Here is a 24,859-nt window from a genome sequence, read left to right on the forward strand (position 1 = left end):
CCTAAACGTGGGCCTTACTTGGCAACTGTGACGTGCACAAGGAAAATGGGGTAGATTCAAAATTAAGCTCCTCACGGAGGGACACGCCTAAAGTATAGGACGATGGAATATTCGAGGTTGTTGTCAGCCTACTTGAGCCACGTGTTACCCAATAATGCCAAGATAGCCTCTTGCGGAACCCAAAGCGCATCCCTCCACTGAAACCAACCAGAGTATCAAGGCCAGGTCACACAACACGGAGCCACCTGTTGCTAAAGCTGTCAACTCCCAAAATTAGAAGTACTGCCATTGCTGTTCCTACTTCTAAGACTACTCGACCACCGAACATGTCTAGAATCCGGAGGGGATCCCGTTTCAATATTCGATGGATGGTTCTGACCAGAACTTAGTTGGGGAACTTCGGAGGACACTTTAGAGAACGATTACTCGGTAGTTTTGGTGGACGCAAGAGAGTAGATGGAAGGGCTTGAGTTTCTTTTCACATTTTACTCTCTACACTTAGATATCAAAATTCTCGCAATGAACCTCGATGCTAGGCCCATCGGAACGAATACAAGCACCGGCTGCTGTATTTACATCGTTCATCAGTGAGAAGGGGCCACATGCAGCAATCAGTACCTGCTGATTGATTCCGACTGATTTCACGGTCTCGAATATCACTTCGCTCGCCCGTAATTTCTCATATCTGATGTCGAATCGGCTGTCAAGATCTGCTGGATCAGATAGCCTGTGCTTATTGCGCGTCTCGTCTCTTGCGGTAGCAAGTCTCGAATTTAATGTGAGACGGTGTAGCGATTCGACTGGACCGTCCCGACTGATCTGAGGGACAAAGTCCCCGGAAGCTATTAGAGCTGGCGTACTGCTACCGGGAGTAGCGACTTGTTCTGGGGTGGTCGTATTTGACTCTCCAGTGACGTGCAATGTCACTGTGATTTGGGATGGGTGGTCGTTTAGTCTATTCAAATGTTCGGAGAACCACGACAGGCTTTCTGCTGAGAGTTAGTGTGAGCTTTTTAAAGGTCTGTCCGAAAATAATACCTTTGTCTCTCACCGTCCAGATAAAGTCCACAAGTTGTGGTGATTCAGGCTCGAGTTTTGAGAGAAAATTATTGATCAGACCGAATGTAAAGGCGGCTCCACTTCCGCCAGCAATGAAGATGATTCTATCGTAGTGGTGTAGGTTTGGCAATGAGCCGTATGGCCCCTCAACGGAAGCCCGAACAGTGGTGTTTGGATTTGAAACCGCATAGTCATGCGTGTCCTTTGTGAAGCCTTCATACGGCTTTATGACCAACTCGAGACCCATGGCATTGTTAGATACGATGGTAAATGGGTGCACTTGAAAGGTCCGGATTCCCGGGATCCAGACAAAACAATGCAACCCCGGTTTAGCTCCAGCGAGGCGCTTTTTCAAGACCAATCTCACTCCGTTGTTAGGCAGTGAATAAATAGCAGCCTTGTTGTTGTAAAGATTGTATAGCAGAGTGGCTGCCCTGATGAGGCGGTCGAGAACCCAGATTCCACCAGCAAACACCATGATGACGGGTACCTTTTTGTACCAAAATGGTCGATGGAGTGCTGCAAAGACAATCGTCACAATGGCGCCGAAGACGTGGCTGATGTAGAAGACTTCATATCCAAGATGCCTCATCAGGCCGAGAAGCAGAACCAGCATTCCAACAGACGCGATAACTCCAAACAGGTTGGTAGGCTTTGTGAAGAGGTCGCTCAATCGGTTCTGGAGGCCAAATCGGATCGCATAAAGGAGCCCGTGAATAAGCACCTGCGCGACGGCTGTGTAGCCAACCACGCGATGAAAGAAATTGAGGCGGTTGTAGGTTTCTGCAGTGGAGGCACCCAAGGGGGTGTTCCTCAAACCTAAGAAGACTGACAATGCGATGTTGGCAGCAGTCATCCTAGGTGATATGGTTAGTACAGTGCAGCAGCAAGTGAACGTATAGCATACCATCCTAGCCGAGCACCGGGGTTGTTCAACCTCGTTCTGTCCCACTCGACGTAAATGAGACATAGTGTGATGTTGAGAATCAGATAGGCCGCAACCAGAATAGCGTGCCCCAAGGAGGGAAAGCCAGGTACTTTGCAGACTGCATAGCCTCGTAAACTCCTGGAAAACGATTAATTGTTGTCCAATGTCTCCTTTTGTATATGCCTCACCGAGAGGCCCTCAAGAGTATCCTAAACCCTGGCAGACGTCGCAAGGTTCGTGACGAAGAAAACCGGTACCGGGCTGCGAGATGACGACCCCAGTGGACAAGTGTGAAGAAAAGGATGAGGCCAAGCAGGACCCCAGCGTAGAGCGTCAGGTTCCATTCGTCAATCCGCTGCCTGGGCTTGACTGGCTTCTGGCCTACTGGAACGGGAAACCAGTCCATGGTTGGGATCGATGAGAAGCACGGCGATTCTCATGGACGCAGGTGAAAGGAAAGTTGTTGAGGAATGAGTGAATGCATGAGCGAGCGGGCAGCACCGTCATCAACGTACGATGGATACCAAGTCCAAATGACTTGCATGCGGGTTGACAAAGTCACAAGGGGCTGGCCTTGAAAGCCGGGAAAATTAAAGACGTGTACCCTCCTTTTGCACTTGCGGGGCGCATTGCCCAACTGACCGGGAGGGTGGCCAAAAGAGGTCTAGATGGTTAGGGCAGTGCAGATTGATAAGACTGCTAGCTCCGAGAATCCGAGCGGGCCCGACATCACGAGACGCCAATTCTCTCACTGTGAGGCTATGCTTGGACGATTTGGGTTAGGTGCGAGTGGTTTTAGTGGAGATTTTATGCCCATGACTGCATCTGCTGCTGTTTGTCTTGCCAATAGATACTACGTACTGTACCATTCCGTCTCCAGCGCGTAGGATTCCCGGGGTTGTCTCGCTGGCAAAGGGGAGAACGAATCACGGGACTTTCATATTGAGTTAATCCCCTCATGGACCTCATGAACCGTCAAAGGGGCACTCCACACCGGCAGTGTAATTACTCCATCCATGTTGCATGGTGAGTTGGCTTGGATACTGCCCCTGTGCCAAGCCCTAATTAGTGGTGGCCCCGCTGTATTCGGATCTGATAAAACTCGGCAGTACAGCCGTTGCCGTGCGCTACTTACTCTCCGATGACGGCCCAGCCGCCCTTACCGAAGATGACAAAGCATTTCCCGCTGCTAGCCTATTTCAGCGACTGAGGCCTGCACCTCCAATTTCCATCATTGAAGTCATCGCTAAGTTAAGTGCTCTACAGATACCTCGTCACTTCTTTGGACAGTGAGAAAGTACTAATAATTCAACCTGGTCAATGGTCAATGCGTAGCCCATGGGGAAAAGTTAATCATTCACATCTAGCCGAAGCACACTAGGCGGTCGAAAATATTTGCAAACTTCTCACGACGCTAACTAAATATCGATGCGATCTTGCATTACAAATTAAGCCCTCCCTATCAATCTAATCATATCAATCTAATCGCATTCACATCGATCTAACTAATCACAGAACCTCAACTTTTACATCTAGGGTCCTTGGCTAGTAAGCACTGCAGCTTACTCCGCCGACGCGTAAGTCGCAATCTGGAGTAGGATGGACAACGGGAAGGCTGATGTATCCGCCACGCGAAGTCCGCTTCTCCCTTAACGCAAAGCCTTTTACTTTTCCATATTTCTGCTCCTTGCAAGTCAGAGATTATGCTAGCAGATTGTACTATAGGCAGTGATGGCTTTATATTAATTTGGGTCAACCCAAATTGAATCCTGAGAAAGCCCATCCCCCCCCTCGCATACTACTCATTGCCCATCTTCCGGATTATCTCGATATCTTTCAAATCCCTCATCAGCCTCATCAAAGGCAGCTACAACGTCAACTGCAGGCGTCGGCCTACCATTGACATTGACCCAGCCCAGCTTGTACATGTGGCCCCAGCTATCGAACTCGTCGTAGAGCTGGCGCAACGAGAGCAACTCGGGGTGTTCAACCTCATTCTCGAGTGTCGTCACAATGCTACTGCAGCACAGTAGCTGGAGACTGCCGCCCAGCTGTTCAGGAGACGTGGGAAGGCTGTAGAAATCACAGCGCCACATTCCTGCTGCTACCACCCCTGCACAGAACAGAAGGAAGCATATCAGAAATATCTTCGAAAACGTGTTCGTCTGAAGAACTTCCTTCAACCGGAGTGGGTGCAGGTCGACTGGCTGATATGGGTCGCTAACCCTCCACACGTTGGATCGTCCCGCAAGAACAGACACATAAGTTGCGAAAATTTGAGAGATATCCTGTGAGAACTCCTTGCGGGTGGCACAACGTGGTCTCCCTTGACAAGCGAAACGGTAGACCAAATATCCCATCATGTCTCCAACAAAGAATTCGGTATGTATGAGTTCTTCATCTGCGATGATGCCGTCTTCATGTCCATCCAGGACTATGTTGGATAGATTCAAACCTCGGCAGATTGTCGTTACAATATCTTGCTTCAGCTGGACGGTTGGGGTGTTCGACGCTTCATACTTCACAATATCAGCTTCGTTATCTCGGAGCTGCATTGTAGCTTGACCCTGTTCGATCTCTATGCGCGGTGTACAGTATAGAGCCGAGACCGAGACGGGCTCTGCGAGTAGAAGATCCCGGTGTTGCGACGACCAGTGTCCAACTCCATAGCTGGACACAATCAGCCAGCGAGGAACGGCATGACCACGATTGTCTGTCGCTGAATCATCAAGCCACCACCGAGTGCACTCGATCATGTTGGTAGCCCGGTCGCCCATTGCGGAAGGGTCCTCTGTGCTAAAGCGCGATGCGCTGGAGCAAGGCCTTTCGTAATGTGTGTGGCGACCACCGTGCTCATGAACGTAGCGTTGGATGCTGACAAGCGGCACTTCCGTTTCGTTTCGTTTCTGCAACACGCCCTCAACAGTCGTAGGCTCACACTTCAGACTGGCGCGAAGAGCCGAGGTCTCGAACAAGGCGAACGGACGACTTATATCGTTTGCGGCTTTGCGGGTGTCAAGGCCGACCATGCCCACCTCGGGTGACGAGAATTGTGGCAACATGCGGCCTGTGAGTAGACCGCCGGCCAAAACGGCGAGCGCATCCCCGGAAAGAGAGTCTATTTCCGCTTGAGGACTCGTGATCTTCTCGGTCCAATCCCAATGTCTCACACCTTTGACAGTCTTCGCTTGCCGGACATCCGCTTTCCATCTATAGAGTGTTGCTTGACTCACTGGGGCCATCAGGCCGAAGAAACAGCCCAGAGTTACCACCACAATGAACCAGTGCCGATTCTTGATTGCTTGGAGAATGGGGAAGTTGACGTTCTGGTAGTCCAATGTAAGGCTCTTGTTAGATGGCTGTGGCACTTTCAGAGCAATCCATGGCTGTCTCCGACGGAGGAAGTTGGCCAGCCCGGGAAGCCATATGAAGCAGCTTAAAAGTATCACTAAGCTGGGTAACAGCCTTTCAGCGAAAATGGACCAGTCAGACGGCGTTGATCGAATGTCAGCAACGTCCATGAGTCTGGAGAGTTGACTCCGAATATCCATGGGTTCGTTCCTTCTGCAAAAAAGAGCAACGAGGTAAACGACCAGTGCAGCGGTCATATAGACACTAGGGCTGATCATGTGGAGGCAAACTTCGAAGTCATCGCTCCCCTCAATCCCTCCCGGAGGTCGGGCTGGAGGCCGGGCTGGAGACCGAGCTGGAGGCCGGGCTGGAGGCCGGGGCGCTATCGAAGTCTCATTAGCAGTATATCGAGATCGGCACAAAGAGGTGTATTACCTGGAATATTGGCCTGCGGGTAGTCTACACGCCAGCCGCTTTTGCCTTGAAGTTCGTGTATGTGCCAGTTACCAATTCTCATGGATTTAAGGATTTTGGGAGGTAAGGGAGCGGTGCCATAATAAGACAGCCACCCCTTGACGGGGCTATGGCACAACAATGCGGCATTGGCGGCGATTGATGTCACGTCCCAAGGCAGCATGGAGCGGCCATCAGCCGTCGTGCGTGATTCCGGTTTTAAATATACAACCAAGAATACCGTGGCAATCAAGCTATATGCATACAAGAAGATCCTGAAAGACCATCGAGCTTGGAAAAGGTCTCTCGAGATCCCCTCTTCTTGGATGGCGAAGGCGTGTGTCAGAGCGAGCTCAGATGTCCAATTTCCCCCTGGCTCGGCCCCTTCAAGTCTCTCCTGCAGAGCAAGGCCAGCGGCGGTTGACAGTTTCGTCAGGAATGACAGGCGTAGGAGTCGCCCGCCCATCAGCAACGTGCCCAGTGGTTGCGGCCGGTTCCAAACGAACGTGCCAATTTCTTCGCGCAGTTGAGAAAGGGGCCAGAGGGTCCCGGGAATGGCACTCTTCGAAACATGTTGCAAGAACAGCTCGCTCATCCGTCCGCGGCTATGGGGTTCTAGCTTCCCCCAATGGGGTACGAAGGGCAACGCAAACCCGGGAATGCCCAACTTTGGCAAGCCTTTGAAGAAAGGATCGGAGTAAGGGGCTACCACGTTAAAGCGTGGTCGTCGAGCCCTAGACGCAAAGGGCACCTCCTCGTGGTAGAGGCTTGTTCTGTTCAGGCCCAAGAGCAATCTTACACTCGCAGTAAAGAACTCGGGCTTGCAAACAGCGGCCTGGACGATTGATGCCTTTGGCTCGGCTCGTGACGAAATCGCCGCTGACGTTAGGCCGACAATGGCAAGCTTCTGGCTGCAGTCGGCATTATCAGGTCTCATCCGGGTCCAAGACGGAGTGTAGGCCACCACCTCTTCCTTGCTCAGAAGTAGACGCCGATAGTCATTGAGATACTTCCATACTCCCGAGCTCTTCCCTGCACCGTTCTCAAGCTGGCCAAGGCCTTCTCGCAGCTTCTCGCGTAGTCTGGAGTTGTAGACGAGGCCCGGGAGGGTCACAGTGGTGGAGCAGCCGGCAAAGTCCTTGACATCCACAGAAAGGAACGGCTTTCCCTCCGCATGGTCGAGTTTCGGATCGTCTTTGACTTGGATCAGCTCGCACCGCAAGGCCATTGCCAAGACTTGCGAATCAACTTTCCACTGGCTCCCGAGCACGGCTGAGAGGGGGACCGAATCCGCGAGGGGCACGACGGGAATGTAGACGCCATCCTCGTACCGGCACGGCTCGCCATTCCAACACTCTTCACCAGCCCCTTTCCCCCGACCGACAACGTCAAAGTTCATGGCATTCAGATTGTCTAAAGTGCCGTTGGACTTATCCGAGACCATCCAATGGTCAGTCGAGTCCCACTCGATGTCGTTAAGAACGTCCTCTGTTTCTCGTATCCTGGACGGCAAAGAGCCGTCGAGGTTGGCAAAGGCCTGGTCCCACGAAGCCAGCGTGGCGCAGGAAAGTTGCGGGTATGGGCTCTTCCCATCATAGGTCGTCTCCTTTGTCTCGATGGTTTGGAACTGCATGACAGGCAGACTCACGAGTACACACACTACGCCTATCATTGCGAAACCAATGGACATATGGTAGTTACAGCGAACTAGCAGCTGCCTGGTTTCTCGTCTTTTCCGGCCATGTACGTACGCCAGTCCGCACGACATCAAAGTGGCGAGGAGCCCGTGCCATCCGGCATCAGTATCAGATGCCGACAGCTGCCTCGAAGCCCTAACGACGGAGGATTCGTGAAGAAGCAGGCCGGTCCAGAGAATGAGCAGGGCAACCAGTCGCAAGTCCATAACGCTCCAGAGTCTCGACTGTTTGGGCAGGGCCCAGGATGGCGGTGCGTAGACCGGGGGAGTGATGATCGTGGTTGTCACTTCGCGGAACGTAGCTGGGATCTCCGAGTACTCCTTCTCGTCTCCTTCAGCTAGCAAGTCGCCATCGGCCGACGTGCAGGACTGCAAATCGACCTCGACATGTTCGAAATTGGGCGCGGGATCGGAGTCGCCATCGATGGTGTGTAAAGAGATGGCATCGGCGAGACTGGATGGCTCTCCCATGCTGGCAGGTTCGTTTATACTCGCGTTCGTCAATGGACAATGGTAGATCTTTCATGGTCCGGCCAGCAGCAGTCTGTTTGGGAGTGCGAAGGACTATCTCCTTGAATGCGCATGATAAGGCTGCAATCAAATCCCTCTAACCAGGAGGAGTCGGGTTCTATTTCAAGGCACTTTTGCTTCCACATCGATTGGCTGGAGATGGCCGAAGCTGACAGGTGTGGCCGGGTGCATGCAACCTGATATCATCTACGTAGTAGCTGGTGAAGACGATAGCTCATGGTGGAGATGACCTGCACGACGGTTCCAAGTGATAGGGCGGCCTCGAGGCCATGAAACGCCTTGGGGGCGAGCTGAACTTGACCACGTCCAAGGTCGTCCTTCATTGGCCTAAACCCGAATATATTAAACCGGCTACAGTCCATCAAGTGACCGGGCTGGGTTTGGGGGCGGGTGGCTGTGCTGTGAGGTGACAGACCAACAACAATAAGGCGACCAATAATAATAAGGCTGAGGGATAAAGATAGGCGTTTATGGATGGTGGTGGTGAATTTCCCCTCGGATACAGAACACGGCGAACTCCAGCTAGTCTTATGGCTCTCCCTGCCATTTCATAGCCATCCAACATATTGAAACTGTGTGTTTCTTTGCTGCCATGTCGGGCGATATGCAAGAAGGTGAGTGATGGCGACGCTTCTCGCTATATCGATGGATGCATGTCAGTACTGATGACGGCTGAGTAGCCAGCTCTTCCCTGCCGGACTCCTGGTATGCGGCAACCGACACCTACTCTCGGCCGCCTGGCGCCGCTGTTGCGTCGGAACCGCGATGGGACTTCGTCGCTCTTGTCAGTGCCGTTTCCCAGGTCTACAGAAACGGCGAATATTTGGCCATGATGAAGCTCAACGGCGAGTCATGGCTGCCACTGGGCCACGGCACTACGTTCCGCGTGAGCAGATCTAACATGAAGGTCACGACCGTCTCGGCCGGGGGCGTGGGCAAGGAAATCGTTGCGACGCGGCTTGTTCTCAAACGCAACGATGAGGAGGGCAAGCTCTCACACGGGCAGATTCGCAGCTTCGTCAAGGAGATCCGCGTGCTGGACCACATGCGGCACCATCCTTTCATCGTCAGTCTTCGTGCAATCGGCTGGTTTGACGAGTACTCCCCGGAACTCGACCGCTACTCCAAACCGGGAATCATTCTCGAAGAGGCATCCGACACGCTGGACCGCATCGTCGCCAACGATATCTCCCTCCCTTATCCCGACCTGCTGCGAATTTTTGGGCAGATTACCGCCGGGCTCTGCGCACTGCATCGAGCTGGTGTGGCCCATGGCGATCTAAAGCCCGGAAACATTCTCCTCTTTACCGACTACGTTAACCGTGATAATACGCAATTTGAAACGTATTCTGTCAAGATTTCCGACTTTGGATCTGCCGTATTCAGAGACGAGGGCAGTCTGAGGTATTCGCCTGGAACGAACAGATACACTGCTCCAGAAGTAGAGACGTACTGCGGGGAACCGTTGCAGTTTGATCAGATCCTACATGCCGACACCTGGTCTTTGGGGATACTCTTCGCCGTCGTCCTGTGTCGCTCTCGAAGGATTTTGAAGGACGCTTCCGAGTGCCAAAATGTGGCATCACGCATCCGTCTCTTCATATCCAGTGTTCAGCGTCATCTCGAAAGCTCGGCGGCGGATGGTTCTGAAACCGACGTGCTCTTGAAAGTGATACGAAGCACGCTGAAGAAGCAGCCATCTGCCCGTGAGCTGTCAACTGTGGAGGAGAATCTTCGCCCATTTGTCGACGTGGCCATGTGAGTTAGGTGTGCCATCTTGATTCAGCCAACGTGGATACTGATGCTTTCACGCTATAGCACTGAAGCCCCTAATCCCCTCCGAATGCTTCCCGACAAGGAGCTTTATCTGGGCTATGAGAGCCTGAAGAGTCTATCGGGGCCATTCAAAGATGACTTGGTGCGTGCTCTGCTCAATGTCACACGGGATGGCGATCATCGCGCACCCAAGGCACTATGGGAACTAGGCATCATCTTCCTCACTCATTTTGCAGATCCCCATCACACAGTTGACGACGGCCTTTGTTATATCCGCAAGTCTGCTGAGGCGGGAGACGTCCGCGCAATGGCATTGTGCTACCGTTTACACGATGCGTTTGGCAGCCATGCTCTGAGCAAATCTCCGGAAACCCAGAGGATGCAGTGGCTCCAAGAAGCAGCAGCCTGCAGACATCAAAGCGCTGTTGAGGAGCTACGAGACTTGGATTCCTCAGCTGCAATCCGGGCTCAAGCAGCCTTCGCAGCTCGCTTCTACCAACCTACAGACGACAATAGCGCGCCGGACCCAAGCCTGGGCACTGAAGCATCAGGTGTTTCCGTCGACGGAAGCTTTCCCCTTCACAAAGCTGCCGCAATGGGACTAGCAGAAGACCTCAAATCACTTGTGATAGCATCAGGTGGCAACATAGACCAGAAAGACAACGACGGAAATACCCCTCTGATAGCAGCGTGCCGTTTTGGTCAGCCTGAAATAGCACTCATTCTCTTGGACAATGGCGCTGATGCTGCTTTGCGCAATGCATTTGGAGAAAACGCCCTGCATTATGTTTGGTGCTTCAATGCCGAAGACGGTGGCCGTCTAGCAAGACGACTGCTGGCAGAGGGAGCCAAAGCGGATGACATCTCGGAAAGGACAGCCTGGGCCAGCGAGCTGGATATCAGACCCGTCGTTCGAGGCACGCCACTGGAAAGGGCTGCCGCTCGAGGCCGTGACGACCTCGTCCTCATCTTCCTAGAGTCCGGTCAAACTCTACGGCCGTCTAACGGGAGGCTCGCGAGGCAACTCTTGTTCTGGTCTCTGGCGTTACCAAACCCCACCTTGTTGGAGTTGATCATCACCGCCATCGATGCTAATCGCGAGTATTCCGACGAGAGCCTCTCATCAGTGACAGAAGGGCGCTGGACGTTTAACGGCGAGCGCCGGAACCTCCTCGATGCTGTGTGCAGCGGTTGGCTGTCTTACCGTCGCCAATCTTACGATATTCCAATGCGGCTCTGGCTCGCTGCGTGTCACGGCGCTCAATGGAAGAGTGTTCAGTATGATGTGATGCGTCGTTGGATGCAATTTGTGGCCAAGGAAGGCGGCTTGATAGAGCTTATGATCGACCAATCAGTCCAATGGGCATTTGACGAGTCTTTTCACGATGCGTTCATGGCGCTTCTGTGGCTGAAGGTTGAGTTGGGAGGGCCGTTGGAATTCGACACCTGGGACCGTCACCGCCTCATGTGGAAACCTCAACGAAACTTGAGAGTGATGTAAGTATCTTCTTGTCTTGAGTGCGAACCCGGAGACGGCCTGGCTGACTTGAACAATCTGTCTTAGTCGACCACAAGAGGCTCGACTAATCGACTGCATCTTTTACAACGCGAACCAAGGAGGCACTTTGGCCCACCAAGCTCTCATGAAAGGCGATAGATACATGTTTTGGATCCTCGTCCACCGTTACTACGCCAATCCTGCCCACCCAATACCTCTCTTTGAACCAGACCCTCAGTATCATATGCCACGGGTGCCAAGAAATCTCCTCTATCAGATGAACGCCTATGCCGCGCTTGTGTATACCAATCACCACGACCTTTGGTTTGGGTAAGTGAGCACAAACGGGGACTCGACCATGAGAAATATCTAATGTCGTTTTAGCCGAAAGTTGACCAGCCTCAAAGTGCCACTCAATTGTCCATGGGATGAAAATCCGTACAACAATCCAACACTGCCAATTAACGACAAGCCGCCAACGTATCTACCACCCTTATTACACGCCATTGGCAATTCTTGGCAGGCTTATGCGTTGTGGCTCTTACACAATGGAGCTTCCTTCGAGGATCAAATTGAATCAGGCATTGACGTCCTTGGGGGAGTCATGGCTTCTCGATCGCGAGACCAAATTCGATTTGTGTTCCAGGGCTGCAATGCCACAGGAGGAGCGGCTCAGTTCCTACCGAGCCTATATGTCGAAGATGGCGGCTATCATGTACTCTGTCTCTATTTTCGAGCAACCCATTTCGCACACCGTCTGAAATGGAGTGGCCCTAAATCTTCAGAGGGTGCTTCAAAGGAGTCGGAAGAGAGCGCTTATGAGTATCTTCTCGAGGTGTATCCCGAAGCGGAGGGAAGAGTCACATCTACACGCCTCGGTACAATTACAAGATATAGCGAGAGCACGTTTGGCCTAACAGTCCAGCAGGACGTCAGTGTTGTGTCGAAGGTGATCCTGACACTTCGAAGCTCAACAACAGAATACCGCAACCAGAAGCTGATAGAGTACTGTTACGGATCTCCAGCAGACGTACTCAGCCCAGCCGACCTGACCGAAGTCATGGCTAACTGTCCCGGCCTGACCTTGAGGCATTTTGCGCCGAGCATGATGTGGAATTCTACCTTGCAGCTGTGGGTGTTTCCTCCTGTTGCTATCTTGGAACTGGGACTGCTGTATTGGTTCATCGGCTCTGACCTGAGCTATTGGCACGGCGAAGACTGGTTGTGGTCAACCTTTCCAAAGATTGTAATGGTTGTTACATTGGCCCTTACAGGTTTCGTGACATATGTCGTGGCAATGTTTGGGCGGATCCTTTCCATCCCTACAATCGACCACTTGTGGCCGTATTTACGCCCACTGAGTTGGGCATCCGCCCTTGTCTTTCTCAACTGGCTCACCCCTATCCTTCTGTCAATTGTCATTTTGATATTGGCCGTGGGTTGGTCGATTGCAGCGACGGTCGCGTCATTTTGATTATATAGAAAGGTGTTGGTGCGCATTTGGGTTTCAAGGCTGTGTTAGTGAGTTGGGTAAAGAGTTAAAAGGACGTTATGAGTAATGTAGAAAGTAGCCCTCTAAGCCAAATTGACTTTGTAAACGCAGGGAGTATCATAAATGCGGTGATCCAAATCATTGCTAAACGTGTTCTCCGGTTCATCGGTCGAGGACAGCATACTCATCTCTTCTTCGCTCGCCACATCTACGCATGGCAACTCTTCAGGTCCGCGAGAAGATCGGCCAGATTCTCCTTCAGCTTATCAGTGCCCCAGTGACGTCCGTCCAAACACCTCCTGATCACGTCACAGTATACGTCACCGCACCGAGGCGACAGCTGCTCGAAAAACTCCTTCATGCGGCTGGTCCGGAACTGATTGGCGTCCTTGGCTAAGGATCTTGCGGTCCTCCATAAGCCGATCTCGATCAGCACGACTCCGAGGCCGTACATGTCTGCGGCAGCGGTTCCGAAAGTTGATGTCTCTGTCTTCGAGTCAGGCCCGTCACCTTGGTTGTCTTCATCGTCAGAGCTATTGCCGTCCTCTGAGCGGCGCGGGCTAGCCTTCATGGGGCGATAACGCTCCCAATCCGGCTGCTGAGGCAAGTTGGAGAACTCTTGGGAAGGGCCATCGGGGCGGGAGTAAGTGAATCCAATGAGGAAGACGCGTGAGCTCTGACCGTCAAGGCTCAGCATGTTCTCACTTCGGACTGCGCGGTGCAACCAGCCGACGGCAACGATATTGGCCATGGCGCTGGCGACGCCGAATGCCATGTCAAAACGTTTACCAAGTGGCGGCGCCTGCTTTTTCTGTTGACGTGAGATCTCGATGACAGAATTCAGGGACTTGGGCCGTGGCAAGTGCTGAGTAGGTAGCTTAAAGACGAGACCGAGTCTATCGTAGCTGACTGAGGTCCGAGTCCATCCGAGGCACTCAAGAACGCCGAAGTCCACCTGCCGCTTGGATTCAGACCGTGATGCGAGTTCCGTGCTATCAGCTTCCGCGGTGTACATGGCATGCAGAAGGTCATGAAGGCCGTCCAGTCGTGCCTCAGTCGACTGCTGGCGGCCATCCATAAAAGCATCCCTCCACTCGACTAGGATTGGAATGTCCGATTTACCTCTCGAGCTCAGCCGACACTTCCCCATAGACCATAGCCCCTCCAGGCTGCTGTTCTGGCCGTCAGCTTGCAGCCATTGTATAGACTCGAACGGCACAAGGTGCGCGGGTTTTGTTGCTCCCTCCTGAGCCGGTTGTGCAGAACATTAGCAGGTGCTAGAAAGAACGTTTAGGTGGCAATATGGCTCTCACTTTTATCGTGGAATTTTCTGCAGAGCGCAGGAGCAAGCGTTTCACTCGTGCAGCTTTGGAAATGTCTGCATACAAATCTGTATTCAGGCTTTCCAGTCGTTCGAGGTTCTCATCGTCACAAGTCGAAACGGCTTCCGCCCTCACTAAATAGTCGCGGGCCAGTCGCTCCGACTCGCTCGCAGCCAAGCTGCAAAGGGAATCTACCCATGAATGCAGCTTTGACAACCGCCCGGCCACTTCGGTCTTGTCTTTCGTAATCCATGCGATCGGTCTGATAACCTTCGATTTTGTCCATTCTCCTGAAGAAGTTTGGCTCTCGTACTTGTCAATGACAGCAGTAATGATGTTGAGCTCCTTGACGATGAGGTTCAGCATCACTGCAAGCATCGGCTCAGCTTCCTCCAGCTGGTCTGTCTTGTACTTGTCACGAATCCATAGCAGTCTCTTCTGCTCAACATCCAGGGCCTCAGTAGCCTCCTTCACGTCGCCACTGGAGCCCCTCAACTGCCTAATCCGCTGGACAGTATCGAAAAAGGCAGAGAAAAGGGTGGCGACAGACACAACACTTAGTGACAAGCCTGCAGCTTCGGCCATGCCGCCAGAAACAGCACTAGTGCGAGCGGCCAATACAGAAAACGACTGCAGTTAGAACTCGAAGCAAGACAGAGCACACTAAGTCCCGTTGGTGTTGTTCTGGGGGCCTGGGAGGTGAGTGATCTATTCACGAGGAGATCAGGCTGCCAAAAGGCCAAATCATTCAACCTCTTGTTGGATCCGTTACAGTCAATTCGATCAAATGGATAGGGATTAATGCAGTGATGATGATGTTGATGCTTGCTTGTTCCGGTCATCCGGATCGGCTGGAAGAGGGGTTATCAGAGCCCCCTTCTGACTAAGGTCAGGATATCAATCTATCAGAGGTTTCGTAATACAGGGTCACAATCCAACACCTATCTCAACGCCAAACGAATGTACGACCAAAAGGCGAGAGACCTGTGCTGCCTAAGAGCCCCTCACTTGATAATTCAGCTCCTGATTGGATGGAGCTCTCCGGTACCAATGACCAGAAGTCCCATGCATAAAATGGCAGAAGTACAAAAAAGAAGGCATCCAATAGCAGGCTTTCCAAAAGGACCAAAAACAGCTAGAGAGTGCCAAATAACCTGACCATTGATCGTATAAAGCCAAGCCATGGCCCATGTGGATGTTCAGTACCAATCTGTGAAGCGCAATGCGATTTAATGTTTCCATCCGTCGCAGCGGCTTCCCATCCCTCTAGTCGGCCTTTTTGCCTTATATTCCTATTTCTAAAACTAGAGCCTCTTTCCACATTTTGCCATGCCGCTCAACTGGAAATTGTATGAGCAGGACATCGTCCGCTGGTACTTGGATGATGACAAAACTGCCAATGAGACTGTCAAATGGCTCAACGACACACACAACCTTTCGGTCACGTAAGTTCATGCCACAATATGAAGGCCCTTTCATACCGAGGTTGACACCAGGCCAGTCTCAGACAATTCAAGTCCAAATTTGGTGGTTTGAAGAACCTCCGCTCCGATGAATGGATAGCGGTGATCAACGAGATTCGGAAACGAGAGGCACGAGGCATAAAATCGATGGTCTATCTTTGCGATAAACGCCTCAGAATGGACAGCACCACCAGGGCTATCCGGCGGTACTCCAAGAAATGCCAGGTAGAACCCTCTAATATAGGTTTGCTATAATCGGATCCAAACTTGACAAGAATAAAATTAATAAATTCTCTAGACTTGGGCATTGATACAGTCCGTGAGCATCGAATAGAAATCCGTACCCCAGCCGAATCCAATGCTGAATCGGCCTCGCTCCACCATATCGACGCTTCCGCTGCATCCGAGGGAATTGAAGAGGTTCAGGAAAGCAACGATGAGATGATTCTCACCACTTCTACTGACGAGTTCACTGTTGACCAGGCCAATGACTTGGACAACCAGGTAATTGACCCAGTCCAAATTGAGATCGATTTTAGCTCTCAACTAGCTGGCTTCTACCTATCTGGTTCAGTCGAAGAATCGCTTCAGCTCTCTAACGCATTGCTCTCTATGCAGCCAGATCTAGACACAACAGTGGCTGATGGGGATGATTCAATTTTTCCGCGTCAAGAACACCGTCTCCAGCATTACCCTGCGTGCTTGCAGAACGGGCCTAAACGTCCATTTAAGTCATTTTGGGACTTGCCAGGTATTGCCTTTACGCAGCACAGACGTGTCACTTCATCTCGCTAAGAATAGAGCAGAACTGTCTTCGCTCATCCTAGAGACGTCCGGTCCCCAGGCTGCCGATGAAAATCAGCACGATATTCCCAGTCCTATTTCAGTGTGTGCATACACACTGCCGACCCAGAGTCGTTGGGTCTTATCCAAGCTTATCGATGCGGATTGGAAGCTATCGGTCTTGGAACCGGTGGCTGAACTCGTCGAAGATATATTCGGTCGTACAGATAGCCGCCAGTCACTTGATTCCCGTCGAAGTAATTCCGTCAGGATTACCGGGGGTCGGACACTCTTTCAAGTGTTTTCAATCGTTGCATACCTCATTTCCAACAATTTTCCGGGCTCTGCCAAAACCACATCCTTCATTGAATGGGTTGTTGGGAATGGATACCTGTTTCAGCTGTCAAAATTTCTACAAACGGCACCTGCTGATACCCTTGCGTTCGGATCGACATTGCTTAGAGATATTTGCAAATTCCCAGCAGTCCCGGGCCTAGAAAGGTTTGTGGGTTCTGGCGAATTTCTAAGTCTCGTCGCAAACCATCGCCTTGATTTATCAGGACTCATGGGAACAAAACTCCTTCATCGGGCCATTGAATGGGATTGCCTGGAACTGGCGAGACAACTGGTGTCCTATGGTGTCGATGTCAACGCAGGCGAGTGTTCTTCCATGGGGATGGCCGAAACACCGCTAGCCCGTGCTGCCCTGTACCGTAAAGGCACCATGGTGAAATTCCTGATCAGAGCAGGAGCTGATGTCAACAAGAGCTTCTCTCATGGCGGCAGTGAAGCGACAGCCCTCGCCCTGGCAATACAGCGATGCGACCATGACATTGTGAAGATTCTGCTTGACGAAGGTGCTCATTTCAATGCCGACCAGGTAATTTCCGGTTTCAGCCCCCTGGGATTGGCATGGGGCAAGTCGTCGCCGATATATTCGATGCTCTGTGAAAAGTTACTGTTGAGTGACGAAGGAGACGCGTCTGAGTTGATCGATGCTGCAACGAAAGGTAATCGCGAACTTGGACACATTCTTCTACAACGCGGCACCGTCCAAGTAGTGGATTTGGAGCGTGCACTTTGCGAGGCCGTTAAGTTGGGAAAGGTCGGGGCTGTCGGAACATTTCTACGTCGAGGAGTAGACCCTGATGCTCGACTTGCTCGTCTTCTTCAGAATTCCGACAAAGCATCCGATGGAGTTGAAGGAAAGCGTCCAATCATCCTAGCGGCTAACTGCGTCAACTACGAAGATGCTCCAGACCTGATCTATCTTCTCATCAAAGCTGGGGCGAAGGTGGATGATGAGACAGCTCGGGAAATTTATCTTGAAGCTAACAAACCGAAAAGTGTGCGTATGCAGCGTGATTTGCAACGCAGATCAACGCACTGCATCTCTTATCGAATCTTGGCTCTCTTACACGACTCAGGATATAACGCAGCCTGGGTCGGCCCAAGCCTCTTAGTTTCAGCTGCAGCTTCAGGGCGAATCTCTGATTGTGGCAAACTTCTTGAAATGGGGACTCCAATCAATGAGTACGGGCTAAATGGCAAAAGCTCTTTGCAAGTGGCGGCAAGTGGCGGCTACTTGCCGGTCGTACAGTTTCTTCTCGGTCGAGGAGCAGATGTTAATCTAGCACCGAGCAGCAAGCCGAATGGGGGAACAGCTCTCTTCGCCGCGCTCAAAGCAGGCCGTTATGAGGTGGCAAACTGTTTGATCGATTCCGGAGCCGACGTCACAGCTAGAATGAGTACAGAGAGTGGGATGACTGCACTAGAAGGTCTGGTTCACAATGTTTCGCCAAATTGGGAGGGGGAGGGTGGTTTCGTGGCCACTTTCCACAAGCTCCTTGCACTCGGGGCTCCGGTTAACCGCATAGGCAGCACGGAAAACACGATACTCAGTAAATTGTTACTTGCGAGGCAATTCGAGTGCTTCAAACTGGCACTCCGCGCTGGAGTCCGGACGGAAGACAAATTCGAGGGGAGAACGCCGCTGCATATCGCGGCATCACTGGGCGATATGGAATCTATTCGGCTTCTACTCCGCCACGGCGCAAACATCAATGCCACTACAGATAATCAACCCAGTCGTACTGTTTCTCAATCATCTAGGCAGCTTTACAATCCTTTTGTCGGCCACCAACTAGACCCATGTTCCACTCCGCTTCAAGCTGCAATAGCTTCCGCCAATACCAGCCCCCAGCTCATCGAATTCCTCGTCACACACGGCGCAAATATCAACGCCCCGCCAGTCGCAGCCTTTGGCCGCACTGCACTTCAGGCCGCCGTCTCATCTGAGATGCCTGACTTGGAAACCATTAACCTACTCCTCCTTCATCATGCGGATGTCAATGCCCCGCCAGCAGAACAGGGCGGAGTCACGGCTTTGCAGGGAGCTGCAATCCAAGGACACATGGAGATCGTACGCATCCTACTCGCGCAGGGAGCTCTCATCAACGCACTTGCAGCCCCTGAAGAAGGCCGCACAGCTTTGGAGGGTGCAGCAGAGCATGGCAGGCTCGAGATGGTACGGTTTCTTCTCAGCGAGGGTGCAATGCCAGATCCCATTATGGGGTTTTCCAGAGCAATCAAGCTGGCTGAGCAAGAGTTGCATCTTGGCATCGCGAAACTTTTAAGAGCACAAGATCCATGCAACCGCCTTCTAACGGAATTCTCGATCCTTTAGCCAGCCATGCGCTGGGCCATTGCTGAACTCGGATTGCGTCATTAGTGACGAGATGGGAAATCCTGGATATTAGAGAAAGAGGAGTCCACGGATGCTCACCACATACTACTTGAATAAAGATAGAAGTCAGCTGCGTTAAGACATCTCTACTGTTTCCGCTAGAGTTCTTTCCTGACTCAATCTATGGGCATATAAGGAGGATCCAGTCCCCCTTACCCTGTCTTGACATTCTGACAGTCGGAGATTGTCCTGCCTGGAATTCACGACATCCCCATTCATTCAGTTCCTCACACGAGCCAGGAGATTACCACCTCAAGTCATGCACAGTTCACTAACTAGTATTCTGTGAGGTCCGAAAGTTGCAATGCCATATCCTATATATCCTTGTTTTTTATGAACAAGACGTTATTACACTGCTCTGACTTTTTGCAGGTGGTACCGAGTCATGATGTTGGATCTGTCTCGGGTGAATGAAGCATTCCGAGGATGACAAAATTTCCTCTCTAGTCTTAGACTCCTAGCCCGTTTATGTCAGACCTCCGGCGTGGCATATGAGACCGTATGATGAGCCGAAATTTTGTTCACGGACTTTACATTTGCGTCCTTCGTGACGTAAGCATGCAAAGGAAATCGTTATTTTTATGATCCAGACGCTTGATTACACCGCTTCGACCTTTCGCAGGCCGTACCGAGTCATGATGTAGGATCTTTCTCGGGGGAATAGAGTAATCTGAGGGTGACAAAATTTCCTCTTTAGTCTTAGCTGGTTATGTCATACCTCCGGCGTGGCATATGAGACTGTATGATGAGCCGAAATGTTGTCTATGGACTCTATATGAGTGCGGAGTTGCGGAGCTGCCCTCCAAAGCATGTTAAAGGGTAAAACGGATGGCCCGGCATCGCTTGTAAGTATATAAATACATGGAATGGCCTCACAATTGAACTCGAAGAATTACTCCCCACTGCCAACACAGATTTCACACCTTGTGGACAGAGGTGCCAAATACATTACCTATCTCTTCATTCCATTATCCTACTTCACTCCTCAAGCATGGCTCACGAAGAAACCAACAGGCCAGATTCATCATTCCCGCTGGCCAGTCTGGCGCAAGATGGCTGGTCAACGAAGGATGAAGCAACAGCGACATGCTATTGCGGCGCTGTACAACTAGCGTTTGTGAGTTTTCCCAGGTCCCTCAACAAGACACTCATCTCATTATTTTCAGCCTCTGTCTAAACCAGGATATCTTTTCAGCTTTGTCTGCCACTGCAGTGACTGTCGGAAAATCACGGCTTCAATGTTTTCCTCTGGCTTCCTTATTCTCGACACACACTTAAGACACGTTCGTGGGGAAGAAAATCTTGCGGAATTCAGCCAATCCGGAACAATTGAGCGCAAAGGGAATGTCATGGCCAATTTCTTTTGTAAAACGTGTGGGTCACTGATGTACCGAAGGGCTGGGAGTTATCCAGGGGTTAGTCTACTGAGGATTGGCACTGTGGATGATTTCAAGCTTGCGGAGACTTCATTGAGGCCAACAATCGAGCAGTACATCAAACACAGAGTGGGTTGGTTACATGATATCGAGAACATGGTGCACACTGAAGGGCAGGCTGACCCTGGGGAAGCTCTCTTGTAGATCGAACTGACTTATGTCTGTGCTATTCACAGAGTGCTTGCTCTTATTTACTATTACCATTTCGAGGACGCTGTTAACCTAGTAACTGGAGTTTAAATAGGGCAAGGCCTTTACAATCAGGCGTCCTCATGTTCTGCATCAGGGCTTTGTTCAGGATACATGATACCGACGAATAAACTAGGTTGAGCGTACGGATATCTACGTCAGAACTGACCACCACGAACTGCATAGATACCTGGCTCATCCAGCGGGGAGATCCAACGCCGGCGAGCGTCACCCAGCTCCGCCAGGTCGCGCGATTAGCCGGAGTGCTATAGCAAACTACACATCTCCACGGTAATCCCCGCTCGGGGCATTCGGGACTTCGGAGAGGGACTTTATTACTGTCACACGATGAACCACATTTTTTATTCCAGAGGCGAAGTAAAAAGGGGCTCATGAGGTCTGAAAAATGCACCGCCTTTGTCTATGTACTAAATGCAGATTGTCCTTCATATGTGAGGTATCATCTGCAGCCACGATGGTGTCCAATATGTCCCTATCGGCACTGCGCGTAGACTAATGAATGATTCAACGACAAGATACGATCTTGCGAGAATATATCCAAAAATCATCAAATGCCCCGGAAACTTATAAAATATAGCCCATGAGCTCTCGCCAAGAGACTCGTACTCGAAGAGTAGCTTCGAGATGGAGGAACCAATGTAAGTCACTGTAAAAAATACAGGCATCGTGAGCATAATGTCGAAGGAAGAGATTCTCCATAGAAGCAACTCTATTGCAGTAGGGAATCGCTGGCTTGATGCCAGGAAATGAATTCCGCCGTACACAGCCGGGAGAACCAGCAGCAGGATGAGCAGGATGGGACTGCTAAAGATGAAGCTTAGGATCTGATCTGGGTCTACCTGGCTGTCTCCGGTGTACTGAAAATTTCCTGCTGACCGAGTGAAGGCATCGTGGAAGTGCTGGTCTGGGTAGCGGATTTGTTGGTAGTCGTGATGAAAAAGATCCGGTTTCTGGAGCCTGCCCTCGATCGATTCTATCGCGTCAATGACACGCTCCCACCGCACGATGTCTTGAGGTCGCAGATCGACACTTGGTGGAACAGGCTCAGCCTCCACCCATTCGGTTACCAAGACGCTCCTGGGAACATTCGACAGATCGTCATAAGCACGGGCGTACCAATCCGGCACAACAAGCCGTTGGAACCTCTCAACCTGCCAAGCAGCGCTCCTTCCAACGATTCCCAAGCCCGAAGGAAGGACTTCCCCTGCATTTAGAGTCCAGGTATTCCCTTTAGGCCGGACCCATTCGATGTGCAAGACCCGGTGTTCGTCGTCAGTGAGACGTTTGCGGCGTGTGGGGTCAGTTTGATGCGCCCAGACGAATGCTTGTTGTTCGAATCGGACTTCTCCGATATGGGATCTGGGATAGAATATAAACTCTTCACTTCTCCGGAAGTGGAACTGCTCTTGAACCATGAGCGCGATGATATTCTGGAATCGGGTCGGTTCGAACACCATAGGATCAGTCACATCCTTCGGTTTCTAGTGTATTGTCAGCTTCGGCCTGAAAGTTCAAGATCATAAATCTCATACCTTGATCCAGAACACAAACATGACGAGAGCGCAGACGACGTGTACCATGGTATGAACTTCCAGGAGGCAGATGGGTAACCCGTAAGATTTCCGGACAATGCACTGAGTCGCCATCCAGAGAACTTGCGTCATGATGAGAAACTTCTCGAACGTGTCTGCTTTGCTTTTATCGTCAATCCCGGAACTGGGGATAGGGAGAAAGTGCCCCAGCCTCGCAAGTTGTAAAACACCGTTGACAGAAAGTCGCAAGCTCCCGGATTCCAAGGTGCCGCGCGTCGCCTGCCGATCTGTCCAGTGTTGGATGTCCTTGATGGGAATTTCTAGCCCACCCATGGCAACGAAAAATCCATACTTGATATCAAAGACCGGATCTTCCTAGCAGATGTCAGATTGGTCTTCAAGGCAACTCTCCGTGACTCACATCTGCTTCTTTCGAGTCGTCCGTCCCTTGAATCTCCATTTCGATCCCCTCCACGAGCTTCTTTTGTTGCCACAAGCTCGTTAACTCTTTCGATAACCTCCGAGCGTCCAGAAACTGGGAGGAAGCAAGATACAAGACCACCTCCGGCGCGATAAGACCAATCAGAACCCATTTCAGTTTCTCGCCAAGCATCGACATCTTCTGGGTGTTGGCGGGAACGTTCAAGTGGAGGGCTGTGTAGATACACGCAACCAGGGTGATGATACAGCTCCATAGGATCGTCGTAGTCCCTCGGATTTCCGGGCTGCCAACCCAAATTGGCGCCCGGATGGTTTGTAGGGCGGTGAGGTTGCCTGTGTTGTTGAGCAGAACCTTTTCTAGCTCAACAAGTGCCTTATCTCTGTGAAACGTACCCATCTTGAGCCATCAGAAGACGACTTTGAACAGGTGGAAGAGTGATGTGAGGCTGAAAGGAAGTTAAAGCCTTGCCTCGCGGGGAAGGCATAATCACATATCACGCTAGCTGGTTCTGGCCCCAGGTCGATGTCTCTGCTTGTTCAGCCGAGCCCACTCGGCGTCAATAGTCGTTAAGCCACCTGCAAGGCTCATTCACGCCTGGGCTCGCTTAGTTGTTCAGCTTGTTGTTCAGCGGCTGGCCGACTCTACCGGGCGGTTGCATCGTGGATGGGCTGTACCACGGAGGAAATATCATCTCACCCAATTAAATAAAGGATGTCGCTTTTAAATAAGAGTGCATCCATGGGCGTAATTGAGTTGGGGCGGAAATTTACCTCGTTTTGTCCGCAGATAGCGTCTTTATTAGTACACGCTAATCACAGCCATCGACAATAAATAGCACACTACACGACCTACTTAATACCCTAGCATTCCAGTTCAGTGGCTGAACTTTCCAGCTAAAGAGGGGAAAATTGGTCAGAGGCGCAAAAAAAGAAGATCCATGTATCGTACATGAGGCGAATCTCTCCCGCCGGGAATTGAACCCGGGTCTCAAGCGTGACAAGCTTGCATACTGACCACTATACTACGGAAGATTGTAGCTGTGAGCAGCTATTGTAGTGAGTTCGATGATCACGTGATTGCTATTTCTTGTTATAAGCCCATGGCCAGGTGTTGTTCGTCGAATGTAGGCACTTAGAGTCGGCATATGGTGGGCGTGTGTACCAGGCATTGAAGCACTACAGTTTGCATCAGGGTAGTTTTATTCTATTCAGCGGTTAAATACTGATATAAGTATAAAAAACTGTATTGTTTATCAGACTTTATTCAAGTAATGGTGGTTGTAGTGGTGTATTGCCGGAGCAAGATACTCATACCGCATCGAATACCCACGTGCTGAACTGAAGCTCAAAGCGGCCCATATTTAGTCCTTCCGCTGGTATCCGCCTCCCTTTGTCATAGCTCTCAAGTTCATTCGGCAACGTGAACTCTCCTTTACACTGGAATTGACATGACGGTTTTACTTCGCCGGTTCTCTGTTCCTCTCAATATCAGCCTTAATTCGTCACAAACTTCTTACGAGTGGAAGGTTACATACTTGGCCGCTAGTATTGTATGTCTCACGTTCTCGTAGTCATCGGTGAACAGAATCCCATTAGCAGCAAGGCTTCTCAGGAAGTCTCGTCGGCCAGGCAGACGCATATCAAGGTCAACATTTTTTCCAGATAGGCTTTGAGCCCACAGTGCCACCTTTGTGTTTTCAAAGATGATATCTGGGTTTGGTCCGACGGTGGCGAATCTTTCGTCGCCGGTAGCGGGGAATTTGGCTTCGAGAGTCTTCTCGACGAGTTCTTGACAGTCTTGGACAGACATCTTCAAGTTCAGGTCACTGGAATGAAGTTGTAGACTGGAAATTAGGTTGCTAAGTAGAAGGTGATCCTACCTGTACCCGGGTGGGGTTCCCGCCTTATTTATAGAAAAAGTTTAATAATTGAGAGAGCATACTTGTCTATGTTCACTGTCAATTATGTGAAGGAGTTTAAGTACGAATCACAACATAGTATCATTAACGCCGCATCACACTCGATGGAGTGTAGGATGAACTGGAAGCCGATTCACAGATAGGGAATAAAGCAGCCATGTGTTGCAAGGTAATGCGTCTCTATTTGTGCAAAATGGTGGTCTGGTCGTCAGACTTGCTGCGC

At 51.1% G+C, this 24,859-nt stretch overlaps 7 protein-coding genes and 1 non-coding gene across 8 annotated transcripts; 4 read left to right on the top strand and 4 right to left on the bottom strand.

Annotated features, from left to right (window-relative positions):
• Window positions 1-498: 498 nt before the first annotated feature.
• BGZ61DRAFT_492900 (uncharacterized protein) lies at window positions 499-1,915 on the bottom strand (the record flags this gene model as incomplete). Its single annotated transcript, XM_046250583.1, has 2 exons — window positions 499-989; window positions 1,039-1,915. 2 exons carry the CDS (start codon window positions 1,913-1,915, stop codon window positions 499-501), a joined length of 1,368 nt encoding a protein of 455 aa, XP_046106104.1.
• A 6,618-nt stretch (window positions 1,916-8,533) lies between these two features.
• Window positions 8,534-11,761, top strand: BGZ61DRAFT_574375 (uncharacterized protein). Its single transcript, XM_046256158.1, has 4 exons — window positions 8,534-8,632; window positions 8,699-9,776; window positions 9,837-11,291; window positions 11,359-11,761. The coding sequence occupies exons 1-4, from the start codon at window positions 8,611-8,613 to the stop codon at window positions 11,624-11,626; spliced, it is 2,823 nt and encodes a 940-aa protein (XP_046106105.1). The 5' UTR covers window positions 8,534-8,610; the 3' UTR covers window positions 11,627-11,761.
• On the top strand, window positions 11,608-12,879 carry BGZ61DRAFT_211687 (uncharacterized protein). The gene is made up of 2 exons (XM_046238021.1): window positions 11,608-11,622; window positions 11,677-12,879. Exon 2 carries the CDS (start codon window positions 11,897-11,899, stop codon window positions 12,764-12,766), a length of 870 nt encoding a protein of 289 aa, XP_046106106.1. The 5' UTR covers window positions 11,608-11,622; window positions 11,677-11,896; the 3' UTR covers window positions 12,767-12,879.
• Window positions 12,880-12,992: 113 nt separating this feature from the next.
• BGZ61DRAFT_476524 (uncharacterized protein) lies at window positions 12,993-14,691 on the bottom strand (the record flags this gene model as incomplete). Its single annotated transcript, XM_046248809.1, has 2 exons — window positions 12,993-14,030; window positions 14,098-14,691. The coding sequence occupies 2 exons, from the start codon at window positions 14,689-14,691 to the stop codon at window positions 12,993-12,995; spliced, it is 1,632 nt and encodes a 543-aa protein (XP_046106107.1).
• A 639-nt stretch (window positions 14,692-15,330) lies between these two features.
• Window positions 15,331-19,197, top strand: BGZ61DRAFT_387806 (ankyrin repeat-containing domain protein). The gene is made up of 4 exons (XM_046242767.1): window positions 15,331-15,551; window positions 15,608-15,813; window positions 15,868-16,320; window positions 16,376-19,197. The coding sequence occupies exons 1-4, from the start codon at window positions 15,436-15,438 to the stop codon at window positions 19,036-19,038; spliced, it is 3,438 nt and encodes a 1,145-aa protein (XP_046106108.1). The 5' UTR covers window positions 15,331-15,435; the 3' UTR covers window positions 19,039-19,197.
• An 892-nt stretch (window positions 19,198-20,089) lies between these two features.
• On the top strand, window positions 20,090-20,678 carry BGZ61DRAFT_349104 (Mss4-like protein; the record flags this gene model as incomplete). The annotated part of the gene is made up of 2 exons (XM_046240119.1): window positions 20,090-20,215; window positions 20,265-20,678. The coding sequence occupies 2 exons, from the start codon at window positions 20,090-20,092 to the stop codon at window positions 20,676-20,678; spliced, it is 540 nt and encodes a 179-aa protein (XP_046106109.1).
• Window positions 20,679-21,169: 491 nt separating this feature from the next.
• Window positions 21,170-24,527, bottom strand: BGZ61DRAFT_531072 (uncharacterized protein; the record flags this gene model as incomplete). The annotated part of the gene is made up of 4 exons (XM_046253657.1): window positions 21,170-22,225; window positions 22,277-22,651; window positions 22,698-23,114; window positions 24,279-24,527. 4 exons carry the CDS (start codon window positions 24,525-24,527, stop codon window positions 21,170-21,172), a joined length of 2,097 nt encoding a protein of 698 aa, XP_046106110.1.
• BGZ61DRAFT_t99 lies at window positions 23,678-23,749 on the bottom strand. Its single transcript has one exon. It is a non-coding gene; the product is annotated as a tRNA-Asp (tRNA).
• Window positions 24,528-24,859: the final 332 nt, after the last annotated feature.

Source organism: Ilyonectria robusta, assembly GCF_021365365.1.
Source record: "Ilyonectria robusta strain PMI_751 chromosome Unknown BGZ61scaffold_7, whole genome shotgun sequence".
Classification (NCBI taxonomy): Eukaryota; Fungi; Ascomycota; class Sordariomycetes; order Hypocreales; family Nectriaceae; genus Ilyonectria; species Ilyonectria robusta.